The following is an 18,562-nucleotide window of genomic DNA, read 5'->3' on the forward strand; positions in this document are numbered from 1 at the left end:
TCTGTAACTTTGGTAGGATGCCCACACGGTCTCATGAAAAACCTGGACACAAAATAAAATTAATTTTTAAAATAAAATTGTGTTGGTCAGAAAAAAAAATGAAAACAAGATGGAGAGACACACAACCACACCCACACCATGATTTAGGAAATATACCCATGAGATGGAAAATATAATGATCAATCTAGATTATATTCTGAATTTTGCAATATTTAATGCAGATTTCACAAGAATTAGAAAAATGCGTATATGTATATTTACAAAGTACATATTCCCATAGAGAAAAGTTAAATTTTGAATAGTAAATAGTCTAGTTCAGACTAGCAATCCTTGGGTTGTATTGCTGTCAACTGGCAAAACCAGTGTGATTTCTAAGAGTACAAATATTACCACTATTTGGCTTGTTGGATTACAGTAACCTAAACCCACTGCTAATTTCATTAAGGGCTGTGCACCCCTGAACCTAGAAGATTACCACTTGCCACTGCAAATACTCTGGTTCTTCCTCTTCAGAAGCACCAGAATAACTTCTTATCAACATTCTATTTGAAACACAAAGAGAAGGAGGAAGAACTGTCTGGGTTCCTAAGTTTTCTGGTTCAGATTCTAGTCTATAGTGAGACCCAGCTGTACTTCTTTCCCTTGAGTTCCAAAAGATAATATGTATTTCTTATTAAATTTTTTTCTGCTTTTAAGCAGATTTTAGTTACTTGCAATCAAAGAGCCTGACTAAAACAGGCAACCGGCTTTAATTTGAAATCTAAATGCCTGGAATGTTTAAGCAACCCAATTCTGAAGCAGAACAATGGTTTTTAAAAAGTACATTGAAATATTAAACCTCCTAATCAATGCTATTCATGAGCATCATCTATTTTGAAACACGGAATCTGAGCCAAAATGCATTCAGAGAAAATACATGTCATTCATGTAGAAATAATACTTCTCAATACTATAATGCCTATAAAATTAAAAACTGCATTTAACTACATTTTCTGTGACAGTGGCTTTCAAATCTATTTTAGGCAGCAGAACATTTTCTTCTAATAAAATCTTAGGTTCATGCCCAAACATAGATGAGATCTGCTCTGGCAGAAACATATACATGCACATGTCTGGGTGGGCCCACGTGTGCATGTGTGAAAACCTGCAGAAAACCTTGCCTGATGGTCAACCTCTTCCCCTGTTCGACTCCCCCCTGAGGAATCACAGTGGAACCCCTTTGGCCTTCATGGAACCCCTGTGGGCTGTGTGAAAATCAAAGCTTGAAAACCACCGTGCTGGAAAGAGACAGCTGCCCTTCCACACTCTACAGTCACAACCAAGACAGCAAATTAGTCATGTCTATTTACCTGTGAGCTTTAAAACGTTTTCCATCAACAAAAATATCAATATCTGGGCAACAAGGTTTCACATAAAGCTTCAATAAATCTTCTCCTAATTCAGATGCAGGCTCCAAGTCATAATTATCTTTAAAAAAGAAAAACAAGACTAAAAAATAGTTTAATATTACAAACATCCAAAAATTGTTTTCTATTATTATCAAGAGGTTTCCCACATAATTATCTCAATTAGTTGGAATATGTAAGTAGTAAATTAAAAATAAAACAAAAAGGTTAAATCATCTAGACTTTCTCCTTTGAAATATATTTCTACTTACATGTAAATATAGAGTCATGCATTGCTTAATAACAGTCATGCATCCCTTAATGACAGTTCTGAGAAATACGTTGTTAGCTGATTTCATTCCTGTGTGAACATCACAGAGTGTATTTACACAAACCTAGACGATATAGCCTATTACACACATAGGCCATATGGTATAGCCCTCTGCTCCTAGGCTATAAACCTGCACCGCATGTTACTGCAATGAATAGTGTTGGCAACTGTAACACAATGGTAAGTAGTTGTGTATGTAAGCATAGAAAAGGTACAGTAAAAATCCGGTATCATAATCTTATAAAACCTTTGTCATATATGTGGTCCATTGTTGACCAAAATGTCATTATGCAGCACATGACTGTATACTTTTAAATATACATATTTAAATATAGGTAGTATTATCACAGAATTATACACCAAAAATGAAGCCTCTTCATGAACATCTTTTTCTAATTTTTAATTAGAATTAATTACTTCTTAATTAGAATTTAGAAAAATTTCTAATCTCTCTGTTTCTTCTTGTGGGTCTCTAGGTTACTATGACCTGTGTTATCAGGCTAACAACAATATTGGATTATCTTTAAAAATTTTTATTTTATTTTTTAGAGACAGAGTCTTGCTCTGTCACTCAGGCTGGAGTGCAGTGGCATGAACATAGCTTACTATAGCTTCAAAATCCTGGGCTCAAGCAATTCAATCCTCCCACCCTAGCCTCACAAGTAGCTGGGACTACAGGTATACGCCACCATACTCAGCTAATTTTATGTTTTATAGATACAGAGTCTCCTTATGTTGCCCAGGCTGGTCACAAACTTGGGTACCTTTTGAAATCAGATCATTCTACAGTAAACTACGGTCCTTAATCACCATCATTCCCTGAACAGACTATGACCAATTTGAAATATTATTGAACTCTCTATCTTGCCTAAATTTTTATTTGATTAATTTTGATCAGTTTGGTTTGTAGGAGCCCCTATAAAGGAGCACACTTTTTTTTTTTTTTTTTTTTTTTTTTTGAGACGGAGTCTCACTCTGTCACCCAGGCTGGAGTGCAGTGGCGCGATCTTAGCTCACTGAAAGCTTTGCCTCCTGGGTTCACGCCATTCTCCTGCCTCAGCCTCCCAAGTAGCTGGGACTACAGGCACGTGCCACCACGCCAGGCTAATTTTTTTTTGTATTTTTAGTAGAGATGGGGTTTCACCGTGTTAGCCAGGATGGTCTCAATCTCCTGACCTCGTGATCCACCTGCCTCAGCCTCCCAAAGTGCTGGGATTAAAGGCGTGAGCCACCGCGCCTGGCAGTACACTTTTGTCTTTTGGTATTAGCCTCCTGATAGTCATAATAGTAGCATCCCTGGCATACCATATCCTCTCAGGAGTCTTAAATATTTGTATGCTGCCATCCATCGTGCATTAAATGGTCTTAACTTTGACTAAAACAGCAAGAATGTAAAGAATCATTTAAGTGACCTGACATGGAGACCAGTAGGTTCTACTCTGAGACCAAACGAGTCCATTATGATGGTATCAAGAGACTGGCATCAATGCCCAAGGTTTTGGTCGATCTCACAATCAAGAGACTAATCCAAAGGCAGAAATTGTTAACTTAAATTTGAACTAAGGCTGCTTCCATACTTTGAGTTCCTACTTAAGGAACTGCAACCTTAGTATGTAAACAAACTAAAACCTAACCTAACTTAGGAGTGTTTATTTTTGGTAATAGATAGCTAGATCTCAGCCAATTATAAGAAGCCGAGCTTTGCCCAATCACAAGCAGCCAACTGATCTGACCATGTCCAAATAAGGCAAACACTTAGCTATAACCAATCAAGTCATTTCTGTACTTTACTTCCATGTTCTGTTTATACATACTCACTGGCCAGTTGTAGAGCAGAGTTCTCTGAACCTCTTCTGGTTCTGAGTGCTGCATGATTCATGAATTGTTCTTTGTTCAAATAAACTCAGGTTTATTTTATCTAACGTTTTTCTTTTAACAACTGTTTATCGTAACTTTGCTTGTCAACAAACTTTGGCCAGTAGATCTGGTGAAGATCAGTCACTGGTGACAGAGTCCCACAAGTTGAATTTGGGACAGGTTACATTTGAGATATTTAAGATATATTTTGGCTGGGCACAGTGGCTCATGCCTATAATCCCAGCACTTTAGGAGGCTGAGGTGGGTGGATTGCCTGAGCTCAGGAGTTCAAGACCAGCCTGGGCAGCGCAGGGAAACCTCATCTCTACTGAAAATACAAAATATTAGCCAGACGTGGTGGTCACCCCTGTGGGCCCAGTTACTCGAGAGGCTGAGGTGGGAGGATCACTTGGGCCTGGGAGGTAGAGGTTGCAGTGAGCTGAGATCATGACGCTGTACTCTTGCTTGGGTGACAGAGTGAGACCCCATCTCATTAAAAACAATAAAGATTTAAAAAATAAAAAAATAAGGTTGACTTTAACAGATATGTTTAGTCAGTGACTGGATATGAAGCTCAAAAAAATTACAGAATACCATTTATTTAAGGGGCAGAAAGATGATAGATCAGTAAAAAAGACTGAGAATTGGCCAAGAAAGAAAATCAGGAAAGCATGGTGTCACAGAAAACAGAAGTTTCAAAGAGGGCAGCATTAACAGTACGAAAGGTTGCAAAAAGGTTTATAAGATGTAGACAAAAAAAATGTCTGCTAAGCTGGCAACTAGGAGGTTACTGGTGAACGTGGGGATTTTCCATGGAGTGATGGAGAAAAGAGTCAAAAGGCAGAGGCTCTTTTCACTTAAACTCGTAACTTATTTGGTCACTTTAAAGGGTTGCCATAGAGCCACAGCAGAGCTCTAGACTAGAGTAAGAAAACTGGATTTCAAATATCAGCTCTGTCAATTGCTGTGTGTGACCTCAGGAAAGTCTCTTATGCTCTCTGAGTCTTAGAGTCCTATCTGGGTCTTATTGATAAAATCAGTCTGTAACACTTCCTAGGGTTTTATGAGACGAAATTAAATAAAGCATATGAATGATCTACCTCAAGGCCTAGAATGTCTATTCATTCACTCATAAATAGATATGTTGACTGTAATATAACAGGAATCTAACCAGGATAAATCAGATGAGTAATTGTTGCTTTACACACCAGTAATAAGATCCTTTAGCCCAACAAATGTTTTCAAATACAATCAATTCTGCTCTAACACTTGTTTTGAAAAAATGAGTTTGATCCAATACAATTCATGTATTAGGGAACATTTTGAGCATAACATAAATTTTGCATTTGCTTAGGTGCAAAATTCAGATGAGAAACACTAAGTTAATGCAGAAAGCTGCACTCGGTTGAACTGAGCCATGCACACACACACGCACACCTAAATACCAGATACCTCAGTTTACTGCATGTGTTATAAGACACACCCATCTACATCTGGTTTTATAAATTCCCATCTGACTTCAGATAACCAACTATTGGGAGACACTTTTCTATGAATATTTTTATGTTTCAGCATGGTCTGATCTGTCTGAGCAGAGCACCAGTAAACTTGGTTAAAGGATGATTAAACAGCAAACATGCCTTGGAAACTAGAGATATGTATTACTTCAGAAACATTGAGAAACCTTCCTCCTCTGAAGTCATTTCCTTATATTACAGGGTAAGGAAACTACCTTCTCCTCCCCTCCCAAAGATTTACCTTCCAAAGAAAGGTCTTTCTGTCTCTAGAGAAGAGAATGGGAAGATCTGCCAGCAACCTGTGAAAGCTTAAAGTTTCCTAATTTTGGTGTTCCTCTTCTGTGGTGCAATCCCACTGCATGGGCTGGGTAACATCAGGCCCTCACTGCAGTGCCTCACAGAGTTTAGGAGCTGAGAACTGGCACTAAGATGCTCTGCAAGTGATAAATGGTCTGTTCTCTGATCCAGGGACCTCAGGTTTTCTGTCAGAACCTCTCTCTATGCATGCATCCCTCCTTAATATTCTCTTTCCATCAATCTGCAATAACTCACAAGCTGCAACCCTTCTGAAATCCACTTCGACAAGCAAACTTCTGGCCTTTTTCATGGTAAAATGCCATATGTATTATAGTATTTATGTATTTCTTAACCATTTAATATTCATAAAACTAGGCTACCATTTTTATTAGGGTATTAAACAGAACTGACTCTGCTAAAGCTTCTTTATTGCCATAGAGTATAATAAGGACAATAACACAGAGGCGTAGTGGCTAAAAGGAGAATTGTGAGTTACGTATGGATTTATTCATAATAAGCCTATCTCCAATTACTTGGGAAAAACTGAGAGTTAACGATACTAGTGTTTTCAATTCTCCATGCTTATTAAAAAAAAAAAAAATCAGTAAAGTATATCTTTGAAGTATGCTTTTCTCTAACTGTATCAGAATATAATTATTTTCACGGCTATAAATAAAACTCCCTAAAAAATACCTTACCATTGGAAATGAAATCATCATCTCTGTCACTGATATCCTCTGGAATTTCATGCTTCTGAAGAGAAAAATCAGATGAGTTTTTACACTGTGGAAAACTGATGTCAAGTTGCTTTTGTGATATCCCAGTCTCCACTATCTTTTTCCTAAGAATTTCCTCTTCATAGTTTTTTATGTTTCTGTTTGATGAATATATAATCCTAAAAGACAAAATATAAAATATTAATTAAATAACATTGGTGATTCTTAAAAAGAAAGAATGCTAGTTTCCTTAGTGTGCCACTTTCATATATAATATTAAACCTTCTTAATTTGGACTAACTGAAGAAAGGTCAATCTAAAACAGCAGAAGCCGGCTGGGCACGGTGGCTCATGCCTGTAATCCCAGCACTTTGGGAGGCCAAGGTGGGCAGACCACTTGAGGTCAGGAGTTCGAGACCAGCCTGGCTAACATGGCAAAACCCCGTTTCTACTAAAAAAATACAAAAATTAGCTGAGCATGGTGGCAGGTGCCTGTAAGCTACTTGGGAGGCTAAGACATGAGAATCGCTTGAACCCAGGAGGCAGAGGTTGCAGAGAGCTGAGATTGTGCCACTGCACTCCAGCCTGAGTGACAGAGCAAGACTCCATCTCAAAAAAAATAATAATAATAAATAAATAAAATAAAATAGCAGAAGCCGGGTGTGATGGCTCATGCCTGTAATCCTAACATTTAGAGAGGCCAAGGCAGGAGGATTGCTTGAGCTCAGGAGTTCAAGAGTAGCCTGGGCAATATAGTGAGACCTCATCTTTACAAAAAATTTAAAAACTTAGAAGGGTGTGGTGGCGTGCACCTGTAGTCCCTGCTACTTGGGTGGCTGAGGTGGGAGGATTATTTAAGCTCTGCAGGTCAAGCTGCAGTGAGCTGTGATCATGCCACTGCACTCCAGTTGGGGCAACAGAGTAAAACTCTGTCTCAAAAATAAGTAAATAAAAATAAAAAATAAACAGCAGAAACTTTGAAAAGTAGTCTATAAAAATGTTAAATGTTAAAAAGTAATAGATAATGCCAAAAAATTGAACTCGTGGCTGCCATTGGCTGCCCACATTGACTGCCACCTCATCCCTGGAACCTATGATGCCAATGTTTCCTCTTGGGGGAGGTTCCCCGGGTCCTGTTGGGGCAGTGAGCATTGTGTCTGTGGGAGCTGTCATGGATATTTCAGGAGCTGTCTTCTTCCGTGCGAATTCTGTCATGCTTCAGTAAAATTATTCCAGAGATTTGCTTGGAAGGCATTGCTTTTACCGAGATGGCATAAATGGCTAAGGTTCAACAACCATCAATGGTCAAGTATCCATGCACGTGGCCTGAGTTGATCCCTGTGCCCTTCAGAGCTTGGGATATGAGACTGAAAATGACAACGCAGAATATTCCTGACAGAGAACTATCCTGTGATGTAGAAACAACTCAGGATTAGAAAACTAAACATCGTATGTTCTCACTCATAAATGGTAGCTAAGCTATGAGGATGCAAAAGCATAAGAATGATACAATGGACATTGGGGATTGGTGGGGGAAAGGGTGGAAGGAGGGTGAGGGATAAAAGACTACAAATTGGGTACAGTGTATACTGCTCGGGTGATGGGCCCACCCAAATCTCAGAAATTACCACTAAAGAAATTACTAATGTAACCAAACACCACCTGTTCCCCTACAAACCTATGGAAATAAATAAAAACAAAAATAAATAAAAACTGGGATTACGGTGGCTCACGCCTGTAATCCCAGTACTTTGGGAGGCCGAGGTGAGCGAATCACGAGGTAAGGAGTTTGAGACCAGTCTGACCAACATGGTGAAACCCCGTCTCTACTAAAAATACAAAAAATTAGCCGGGCGTGGGTTGCCTGTAATCCCAGCTACTTGGGAGGCTGAGTCAGGAGAATCACTTGAACCCAGGAGGCAGAGCTTGCAGTGAGCCGAGATCATGCCACTGTACTCCAGCCCAGGTGACAGCGTGAGACTCCGTCTCAAAAATAATAATAATAATGCCAAAGAAAGTAGATAATCTAGATGAAATGGACAATTCCAAGAAAGACACAAACTACCAAACCTGACTCAAGAAGAAACGGTATCTGAGTAGACCTATTAACAAGTAAAGGGATTGAATTAGTAATCAAAATCTTCCCGCAAAGAAAAAAAACAGAACCAGATAGCTTGACTGGTAGATTCTACCAAATGTTTAATAATTAACACCAATCCTTCACACATTTTTCCAAAAACACAGGAGAGGAAGGAACACTTCCCAACTCATTCTATGAGGCCAGTATTACTAATACAAAGGCGGACAAAGGCACCACAAGGAAAGAAAAACATAGTCCAACATTCCTTATTAGTGTAAATAAAAAAAACCTCAACAAAATAATTTTAAACTGAATCCAGCAGCACATAAAAAGGATTATATACCATGACAAAAAGATTTATCTCAGGAATTCAGAAAATTAATGTTATACACCATACCAGCAAAATAAAGGACAAAAACCACATGATCACTTCAACCAAAGCAGAAAAATCATTTGACAAAGTCCAACACGCTGTCATGATAAAACATTCAACAAACTAGGAATAAAAGAGACTGTCCTCAACTTGATAAAGGACATCCATGAAAAACCCACAGTTGACATCATACTTTAATGGTAACTGAAAGCTTTCTTCCTAAGCTCAGCAAGGATGTCTGTTCTTAACACTTCTCTCAACATTTTATAGGAGGTTTTAGCCAGGCAATTAGGCAAGAAAAATAAATAAAAGGTATCTACATGGTAAAGAAATAAGTAAAGCTATCTTTATTTATAGATGACAAATTTGTATATACAAAATCCTTGGAAATTCACAAAAAAACCACTAAACAAGTTTAGCAAGGTTGCAGGATACAGGATCAACATGTAAAAATCAATTATGTTTTTATATACTAGCAATGAACAATCAAAAATGAAATTAGAAAATAATTCCATTTACAACAATATTCTAAAAAATAAAATAGCAGGAATATATTTAACAAAAGAAGTATAAGACATTCATTGAAAGCTACAAAACAATGTCGAAAGCAACTAAATAAATGGAAACACATTTCGTGTTCATGGATTAGACAACTTAATATCGTTAAGACAGTAGTACTTTCTGAATTGACCTACAGATTAAATGCAATCCCTATTAAAATTCTAGTTGACTTTTTTCTGGGTTTTTTTTTATTTTTTTGCAGAAATTGACAAGCCAATCCTCAAATTCAAATGGAAATACAAGGGGCCCAGAATAGCCAAAACAATCTTGCAAAGAACAAAGTTGGGGGATTCACACTTCTCAATTTTCTAAGCTTCCTACAAAGCTACAGTAATCAAGACTGTGTGGTACTAGCATAAGAATGGTGGACAAGTAGATCAGTAGAATAGAACTGAGTCTAGAACACACATTTATGGGCAACTAATTTTTGACAAGAGTGTCCAGACAATAATACAATGGGAAAACAACAATCTCCCCCATAAATGGTGCTGAGACAACAGAACATCCAAATGCAAAAGAATGAAGTTAGACCCTAACCTCATACCACGTACAAAAATTAACTCAGAATAGATCAAAGACCTAAATGGAAAAGCTAAAAGTACAAAACTGTTATAAGTAAATATAGGCATAAATCTTCATGACCTTGGTGTCTTAGATATATCAAAAGCATAGTGACAAAAGAAAAGATAAAGTGGAAATGACACAAATTAAAGATGTTTGATTTCCAGAATACCCTAAAAGAGAACCCACAGAATGAGAGAAAACTTCTGCAAATCATGTCTGATAAGAGTCTAGTATTCCAGTATATACACAGAACTCTTAAAGCACAATAAAGAGAACCCAATTTTAAAATGGGCAAAGGATGTGATTAGTTTTCTAAAGAATATATAAAAATAACTGATAAGTATACAAAAATTGCTCAAGATCATTAGCTATCATGGGAATGCAAATGATTAGCTATCATGGGAATGCAAATGAAAACAATAAGATGCCAGTTTACATCCACTAGGATAGGTACAGTCTTTTTTAAAAAAAGAGGTAACATGTTGAGAATATGGAGAAATTGGAAATTTTGTACATGCTGGTGGTAATGTAAAATGGTACTGTCGTTATGGAAAAGAGTCTGTCAGTTCCTGAAAAGGTTACTATATGACCCAGTAATTACACTCCTAGGTATATAAGAGACTTGAAAATGTATGTTCACACAAAAAATTTATACATAAATGTTCATAGCGGATTTATTCATAACAGCCAAAAAGTTGAAATAACCCAAAAGCCTATCATCTGATAACTGGGTAAACAAAATATAGTATATCCATATGTAGGGGAAAATCGGTAACATAGCAGGCCTGACTGCTATAACTTGAAAGATTTAGTTATAAGCTTGGCCCTTGGCTGATATCTGGAAACATGGATTTGGGCAGTATTCTTAGCATTCTCTAAATGTAAAGGTGGCTCACTCTATCTAAACCGTTTATGCAAGCAATAGTTTATGCTGAACACAGACTTTCCTCCTGGGAGTCTGGAATTGGGGTACACATTGGGCGGAAGTGCCTACGTTACCAATTCCCAATAAAAAACCCTGGGCATTGAGCTTCTAATGAGTGTCTCTTGTTGGCAACATTTCAGACGCATTGTCACAACTCATTGCTGGGGAAATTAGGCATGTCCTCTGTGATCCCACTGGGAGAAGACCCTTAGAAACTTATGCCTTGATTTTCATGAACTTTGCCCCACGCGGCTTTTCCCTTTGCTTCCTTTCTCTGTAGTAAATCATAGCCTTTAGCATGACTATACACTGAGTACTGAGTCCTCTCAGCAAATCATCAAACCTGAGGATGATCCTATGACCCCTGATTTATCATATAAAAAATGTTCAGCCATAAAGGGAATAAAGTATTGATACATGCCACAACATAGATGAACTGTGAAAATATGTTGAGTTTAGAAAGCCAGACGTAAAAGGCCATATATTGTATAATTCCATTTATATGAAATGACCAGAAGAGGCAAATCCTTAAAGACAGAAAGTAGGTTGTTCGCCAGGGGCTGGGTGAAGGAGGAAATAGGGGTGGCTGCTAATGGCTATGGGGCTTCTTTCTGGGATGATGAAGATATTCTGGAATTAGTGATGCTGGTGGCACAACATTGTGAATATATTAAAACCACTGACTCATACACTTTAGAATGGTCAGTTTTATAGTATGTGTATATTATATCCATTAAAAAAAAAGAGTAGATGGGAGGAAAGGAATTGGTGAGGGTGTGATAGATGATTCTTGAGGCGCTTTGATGTGAAAAGGAGCAGAGCATTAGGGTATTAGCTGGTGGAGTATTAGCTGAAAGCGAAAGCAGGTTAGAAAAGAGTCATTTTTTAGGTAGGGGAGAAAATACCATGCTTAGGTGAAGAGATCTAAGACAGAAGAAATTTTCTGTGGAAAGATGAAAACTGCTGCAACAATGTCCCTGACTAGGTGAAAAGGAATAGGATGAGATCTGGTGGACAAATAGAGGATTTGATTTTAGAAGGACTGACAGTTCATCAGTAATAACAGGGAGGAAAATAAAGCATATAGGTACAAAGGCAAACATGTGCATACATATGGAAGAAGTTTGTAAAAGTTCTCACTGCTTTGACTTTCTCAGTGAAATAGAAAGCAGGTCATCAAAAGTGAGAATGAAGAGGAACGGCTGAAGGTTCAGAAAAGAGGAAGTATAAAATGATACTCCAAGAAAGTGGGAACTCCAATAGGACTAGGGAAATATAGGTGATTGGCCACACACTATGGCTCATACCTGTAATCTCAGCACTTTGGGAGGATAAGGTGGGAGGGCTGCTTAAGCCCAGGAATTCTAGACTAGCCTGGGCAACACAGCAAGACCCCATCTCTACAAAAAATAGAAAAATTAGCCGGGTGTGGTGGCATGCACCTGTAGTCCCAGCTACTCAGGAGGATCACTTGAGTGCAGGCATTCAAGGTTACAGTGAGCTATGATTGCACCACCACACTCCAGCCTAAGCAACAGAATGAAATGCCATCTCTAAAAAAAAAAAAAGAGGAAATACAGGTGATTGCATGTAGTATGACTAACAGCACTAAGTGCCTACTGGTGGTTAGCATGACTGTGTTTTTCCAGCCACATTCAGCTGTGTGAATGTAGAAGTGGGGAGGTCAGAGTTGAATGTAAGATTTGGAGTTTTGACATACAAATCAAATTCAAAGGGAACAACAGAGTTGAAATTGTATGCAAAGGGAGTAATACAATGATAGTGGAAGGCATTTAAGCTGAGTAAGGAGGGAAATGAGGACGTAAGAGGATAAAAGAAAATTTAAATGTAGGCTGAGCTTGATGTTTCATGCCTGTAATTCCAGCACTTTGGGAGGCTGAGGCGGGTGGATCACTTGAGGTCAGGAGTTCGAGACCAGCCTGGCCAACATGGTAAAACCCTGTCTCTACTGAAAACACAAAATTAGTTTGGCATGGTGATGGACGCCTGTAATCCCAGCTATTTGTGAGACTGAGGCACAAGAATTGCTTAAGTCTTGGAGGCAGAGGTTGCAGTGAGCCAAGATCACGCCACTGCCCACCAGCCTGGGTGACAGAACAGAACAAGCCTTTATCTCAGAAAAAAAAAAAAAAAAAGTAGTATGATTAACTATACCAGGACCTGCAATTAATGAATTTAAGTCCTAAAGGGAATAAGCTAGAAAGACAGGAGGTAAAAGTTAGAGAGTAAGACTCTTAGAATCAAGATGATGGGGGGCTGCAGTTATTGATAACAGCACTATTTAGGATTTGACATGGCAGTGAGTAGTTGAGGTAGAATGGATAACAAGATTACTGGAAGACAGGAATTGCAGGCACTGAGAGGCCATGTTACTGGAAACATCATCTATATAGCAATTGCAATTACTAAAACATATGCTTAGGAAAATTGACAATAGTAGCTAAAATCTTTATGGAAGGAGGACTGAACTGGTGGTCTGTAGATGACTGTCCTATGGTATAGACTAGTAAAATGAGATTCAATGATAGGGGAGTAAGAAGGAAGGAAACAACGACATTCATGAGTGTTTAAAATGTACCAGAATTTTGGTGTTATTCAGGTATAGTGAGGCCAACAGATCAGGAGACAATTGCCATTGAAAAGATAATTTGTTAGTTATAATTTACAAGAGGAGGGGGCACACCATGCAGGGCCACACAGGGAAGCAACAGGGTTGGTCAGAAGGAGCAAGGGGAAAGCATGGACAAAAGCCTTTATTGGGGTTTTCAAGAGAAGGAATAAGCAAGGCAAGGTAAGCAACTGAACAGGATCAGGACTGGATTGTTTGAATAACGTTGGCTGGCTCTGGCCTACAGGAGTGATCCCTACTTGTCTGGTACTTGGCTATAGGGAGATTAGGGGGAAAGAATATTATCTCCTGGAATATAAGAAGCAGATAGAGAATGTGGATATACGGGTGGATATATAGGTGGGTCCCTGTACTTAGGATTGGCTGGTTCACAGGCAAGTCATTTACTATATCTAGGAATTAGCGAACCCTGGAAGGGGCAGTCTTTTCCCCCAACCCCATCAGCAAGACCCCAGATACCAGAAAGAAAATACAACAAGGAAGACACCTATTCCAACCACTGTCAATCCTTGTAGTATAAGGAATGTGGGAGAGACAATGGCCACCGCCAGAGAAAGCTTGCAGAGGAAATGATTTCCTTTGTTCTGTGCTGTTTTATATACTTACCTGATTGAGACTTTATCCTGGCATCTTGTCCAGCTCTTGATGTTAAACTAAACATTCAAAGGTCCTCCCTCTTTTCTTTACCTTTCACATGCATACACACTCTCACAACAATAACCAGGTTAGTCTTCTTGGGAAATCAAAGATTTTTATGATCCTGAATTGAACTTTAATCATGAGGTCATAAAGCAAGCACAACTTTCCACTGACAATCATTTGAGCTATATCTGAAGTCACTGCATATAAAACAACTTTTCAAAGGCTGTATTTCACACTCTAACTCAAGTGCACAAAGTGCACACCAAAAGGCTACAATAAGTGGTACCATAAAAGACTATTTCAAGATCTTTATCCATGACTTAAAAAGAAAGGATGTGAACTGAAGAGACTTACAAGGACTGAATTTCACAAAGCAAAAATTCAAGAAATTATTTTATCAGAATTTTCACTAGAAGAAATTTTCATGTCAACATTTTCCATTGTACTCCCTTCCTTTTGCCTTCTTTTCATACAGACAAATGTCAAAGCAATCTGCTTTGAAAGCAAAAAAAGGGTACATCACAAGTGCTTTCTATGTGCAAGACACTACATGAGGCACCAATGGAGATGTGCACATCAATGAGACGATCTAATCTCAAGGGGCTTACATAATCACAGACATACACAACTAACCTAATACAAAACAGAATATGATTAAGTGCTTAAAATAGAGCACTGTGAAGTGCTATGAAGCACACAGCTAGCTACTCCAACTACGTTCTTTGAAATGAGAAAACTGAGGCTAAAAAACAGTAAAACAAGATAATGCACAGCCAGAAGGCAGATCTGTCTTACTGCCAAGTCCAGTGCTTCCTCCACTCTCCCATACTGGGTCTAATTCAATCTTTTCCAATCACTTTCAATGATAACAAGTAAAGGATATCATTGATGTAATGTCTCCCTTTCTCTAATGTATAAAAATCTGATCTATGCCAAGGATCTTCTTTTAAACATACACTCAACAGCTGAAGAAGTGTATAATTTCATAGCACCTGCTATTATGAATAATGCAATAATCATGAGCTCAAAAAGCAAGCACAACTTTCCACTGAATCATTTGAGCCATATCTGCAGTCACTACCTATAAAACAATCTTATTCAGTGCTTACCATATGCCCAGGTCACTGTGCTAAGTGCTTTATAACCATCACATTTAACCATCACAACACCACTATAAGTATTATTAATGTGCCCATTTTTCAGATGAGGAAACTAATGGTAAGTGATTAGTCTAAGTTCACACAGAAGTGGTAGAACTGGCTTCACCACAAAGCTTGTTCTTATAACAATTCTCTATTACCTACTAGGAGAAAAAAGTGTACACTTTAAAATTGATATTTTGGCTGGGTGCGGTGGCTCACACCTGTAACCCCAGCACTATGGGAGGCCAAGGTGGGCAGATCATCTGAGGTTGGGAGTTCGAGATCAACCTGACCAACATGGAGAAACCCCGTCTCTACTAAAAATACAAAATTAGCCAGGCATGGTGGCACATGCCTGTAATCCCAGCTACTTAAGAGGCTGAGGCTGGAGAATCGCTTGACCCGGGAGGTGAAGGCTGCAGTGAGCCGAGATCATGCCATTGCACCCTAGCCTGGGCAACAAGAGCGGAACTCCTGTCTCCAAAAAACAAAACAAAACAAAAATTGGTATTTCAAACTCAATGATGAGCATATAACCTGTACTGAAAAACGATAATGATTTTCTACGTTGTACTTAAAGTATCTGCTTAAATTATAGTATATTATTTTAATGAACACAGGTAGCCGAAGTTAGGCAATTTTCCATTTATGCTTTCCATAGGAGCTTCACACATGAAACAGAAACAATAAAGAAAAAGGTCATTAAAGCAACTGCTAAAGCATAAAATGAATAAGCCAATCACATAAATACACTTAAAATATAATTATCCAAAGATAATTTTCTATACTAATGTAAATGTCATTTTGATTATAGGCAAAAACCACGTCAGCAAATAACTAAAAGACTGGCATCTAAGAAATTTCTGGGATATAAGGACAGATATCCCAGAAGTTTTTTAGACATATAAAAGATACATAAGGACATAAAAACACAAAAATCCAACTGACTTCTCATAAAAGTCAAAACAGGTAAGTGGCACTGGCATTAAGGACAGACATACAAACTGGTGGAATAGAACTGAGAAACCAGAAATAAACCCTCACATTTATGGGTGAATTAACTTAGGCTGCCATAATGAAATACCATAGACTGAGTAGCTTAAACAACAGAAATGTATTTCTCAGTTTTTGGAGGCTAGAAGACCAAGATGAAGTGCCAGTATGTTGGGTTCTAGTAAGGGCTCCCTGGCTTCCAGACACCATTGCCTCACTGTGTCCTTGGATGGCAGGGATAGAGTAAGTATGCACACAAGCTCTCTGGAGCCTCTTCTTTTTTACTGTTGGTTTTTTTTTTTTTTTTTTTTTGGAGACGGTCTCACTCTGAGGCCCAGGCTCGTGCAGTGGCCTGATCTCAGCTCACTACTCTGTCTCTGGGCTCAAGTGATCCTCCCACCTCAGCCTCCTGAGTAGCCAAGACTATTAGCTGCACATCATCACATCCAGCTAATATTTTGTATTTTTGGTAAAGATTGAGTTTTGCTATGTTGCCCAGGCTGGTCTCAAACCCCTGGACTCAAGTGATCCACCCACCTCTGCCCCCGCAAAGTGCTGGGACTACAGGCATGAGTCACTGTACCCACCCTAAGTCTTCTTATACAGGCACTAATCCTCATGAAGACCCCACCTTCATGAACTCATCTCAACCTATCTCCCAAAGGCCCAGTCTCCATCTGCTATCACACTGAGGGCTAAGGCTTCAACATATAAATTTTGGGTGGAGACAACTGCAGTCCACAGCAATGGGCAACTGATTTTCAGTAAGTGTCTAGACAATCCGAGGAAAAGAAGGGAGAGGAGGAGGAAAAATTGGCGCTGTGACAACTGCATATCTGCATACAAAAGAATGAAGCTAGACCCCTTCCTTACATGATACATGGCAATTAACTCAAAATGGATCAAAGACCTACATGTAAGAGCTAAAAATATAAAAACATTAAATTCTTAGAAGAAAATATAGGAGTAACCTGGGCATCGTGGCACATGGCTGTAATCTCTGCTACTTGGGAGACTCACTTGGGCCCAGGAGTTAAGAGTCCAGCCTATGAAACACAGCAAAACCCTGTCTCAAAAAAATATATACATACACACACATACACATACACATACACACACACACACACACGAGTATATTAGTTCGTTCTCACACTGCTATCAAGAACTACCTGAGACAGCGTAATTTATAATGAAAAGAGGCTTAATTGACTCCCAGTTCCCCAGGCTGTACAGGAAGGCATGGAAGCATAGCTGGGGAGGCCTCATGAAACTTACAATCAAGGCAGAAGGCGAAGAAGAAGGAAGCACATCTTACATGGCCAAAGAAGGAGGAAGAGCTCTAGAGAACAAGGAGGAGGTGCTACACACTTGTAAATAACCAGATCTCCTTAGAACTCACTATCACAAGAACGTCAAGGGGGAAATCCATCCCCATGATCCAATCACCTCCCACTAGGCCCCTCCTCCAACACTGGAGATCACAATTTGACATGAGATTTGGGTGGAGACACAAATCCAAACCATATTAATGAGTAAATCCTCAACACCATGGATGAGGTAATGGTTTCTTAGCCATCACACCAAAAGCACAGCGACAAAAGAAAAATTACATAAGCTAGACTACATAATTTTTTTTTTTTTTTTTGAGATGGAATCTTGCTCCGTCACCGAGGCTGGAGTGCAATGGTACAATCTCAGCTCACTGCAACCTCCACCTTCTGGGTTCGGGTGATTCTCCTGCCTCAGCTTCCCAAGTAGCTGGGATTACAGGCATGCACCACCATGCCCAGCTAACTTTTTCGTATTTTTAATGGAGACGGGGTTGCCGTCTGTTGGCCAGGCTGGTCTTGAACTCCTGACCTCAGGTGATCTGCCCACCTCAGCCTCCTAAAGTGCTGGGATTACAGGCATGAGCCACTGCACCTGGCCTGACTACATAAGAATTTAAAACTTTTGTGTCATAAATGATACCATCGTGAAAGTGAAAAGACAACCCAGAGAATAGGAGAAAATATTTATAAATCATATTTGTGATAAGAGTCTAACATTACAGAATATATAAAGAACATTTAGAAGTCAATAATATAAAGAGAGCCCAATTTCAAAATGGGCAAAGGATGTAGATAGTTCTCCAAAGACATAAAAATGGCAAATAAGCACATGATAATATGCTCAACATCATAAGTCATCAGGGAAATACAAATGAAAACTACAATGAGATACCAGTTCACATCCACAAGCAGGGTAATAATAAAAAAATACAGAAGATAATAACAAGTATGCTGAGGATGTGGAGAAACTGAAGCCCTCTTACATTGCTAGTGGGAACGTAAAATGTTATAGCCAGTTTGGAAAACGGTTTAGAAGTTCCTCAAAAGGTTAAACATAGTTACTATATATATGACCCAGCAATTCCACTCCTAGGTATATACTCAAGAAAAATAATAACATAGGTTCACAAAAAAATTTGTATATAAGTGTTATAGCAGCATTATACATCATAGCCAAAAAGTACTAATAGAAACAATT

The 18,562-nt window shown here is 38.7% G+C and overlaps 1 protein-coding gene across 2 annotated transcripts in view; it reads right to left on the minus strand.

Annotated features, from left to right (window-relative positions):
- Positions 1-18,562, minus strand: part of LOC105485386 (BTB domain containing 8) — a 98,846-nt gene that overhangs the window by 70,683 nt on the left and 9,601 nt on the right. For both annotated transcript variants that reach the window (XM_011747693.2, XM_011747692.2), the window contains exons 3-4: positions 6,086-6,282; positions 1,350-1,467 (exon numbers count right to left, since the gene is read on the minus strand). In XM_011747693.2, the coding sequence (XP_011745995.2) occupies positions 1,350-1,467; positions 6,086-6,282 (315 nt within the window). The remainder of the gene's footprint in view (positions 1-1,349; positions 1,468-6,085; positions 6,283-18,562) is intronic.

The sequence above is a fragment of the Macaca nemestrina genome, chromosome 1, assembly GCF_043159975.1.
Source record: "Macaca nemestrina isolate mMacNem1 chromosome 1, mMacNem.hap1, whole genome shotgun sequence".
NCBI classification, from domain to species: domain Eukaryota; kingdom Metazoa; phylum Chordata; class Mammalia; order Primates; family Cercopithecidae; genus Macaca; species Macaca nemestrina.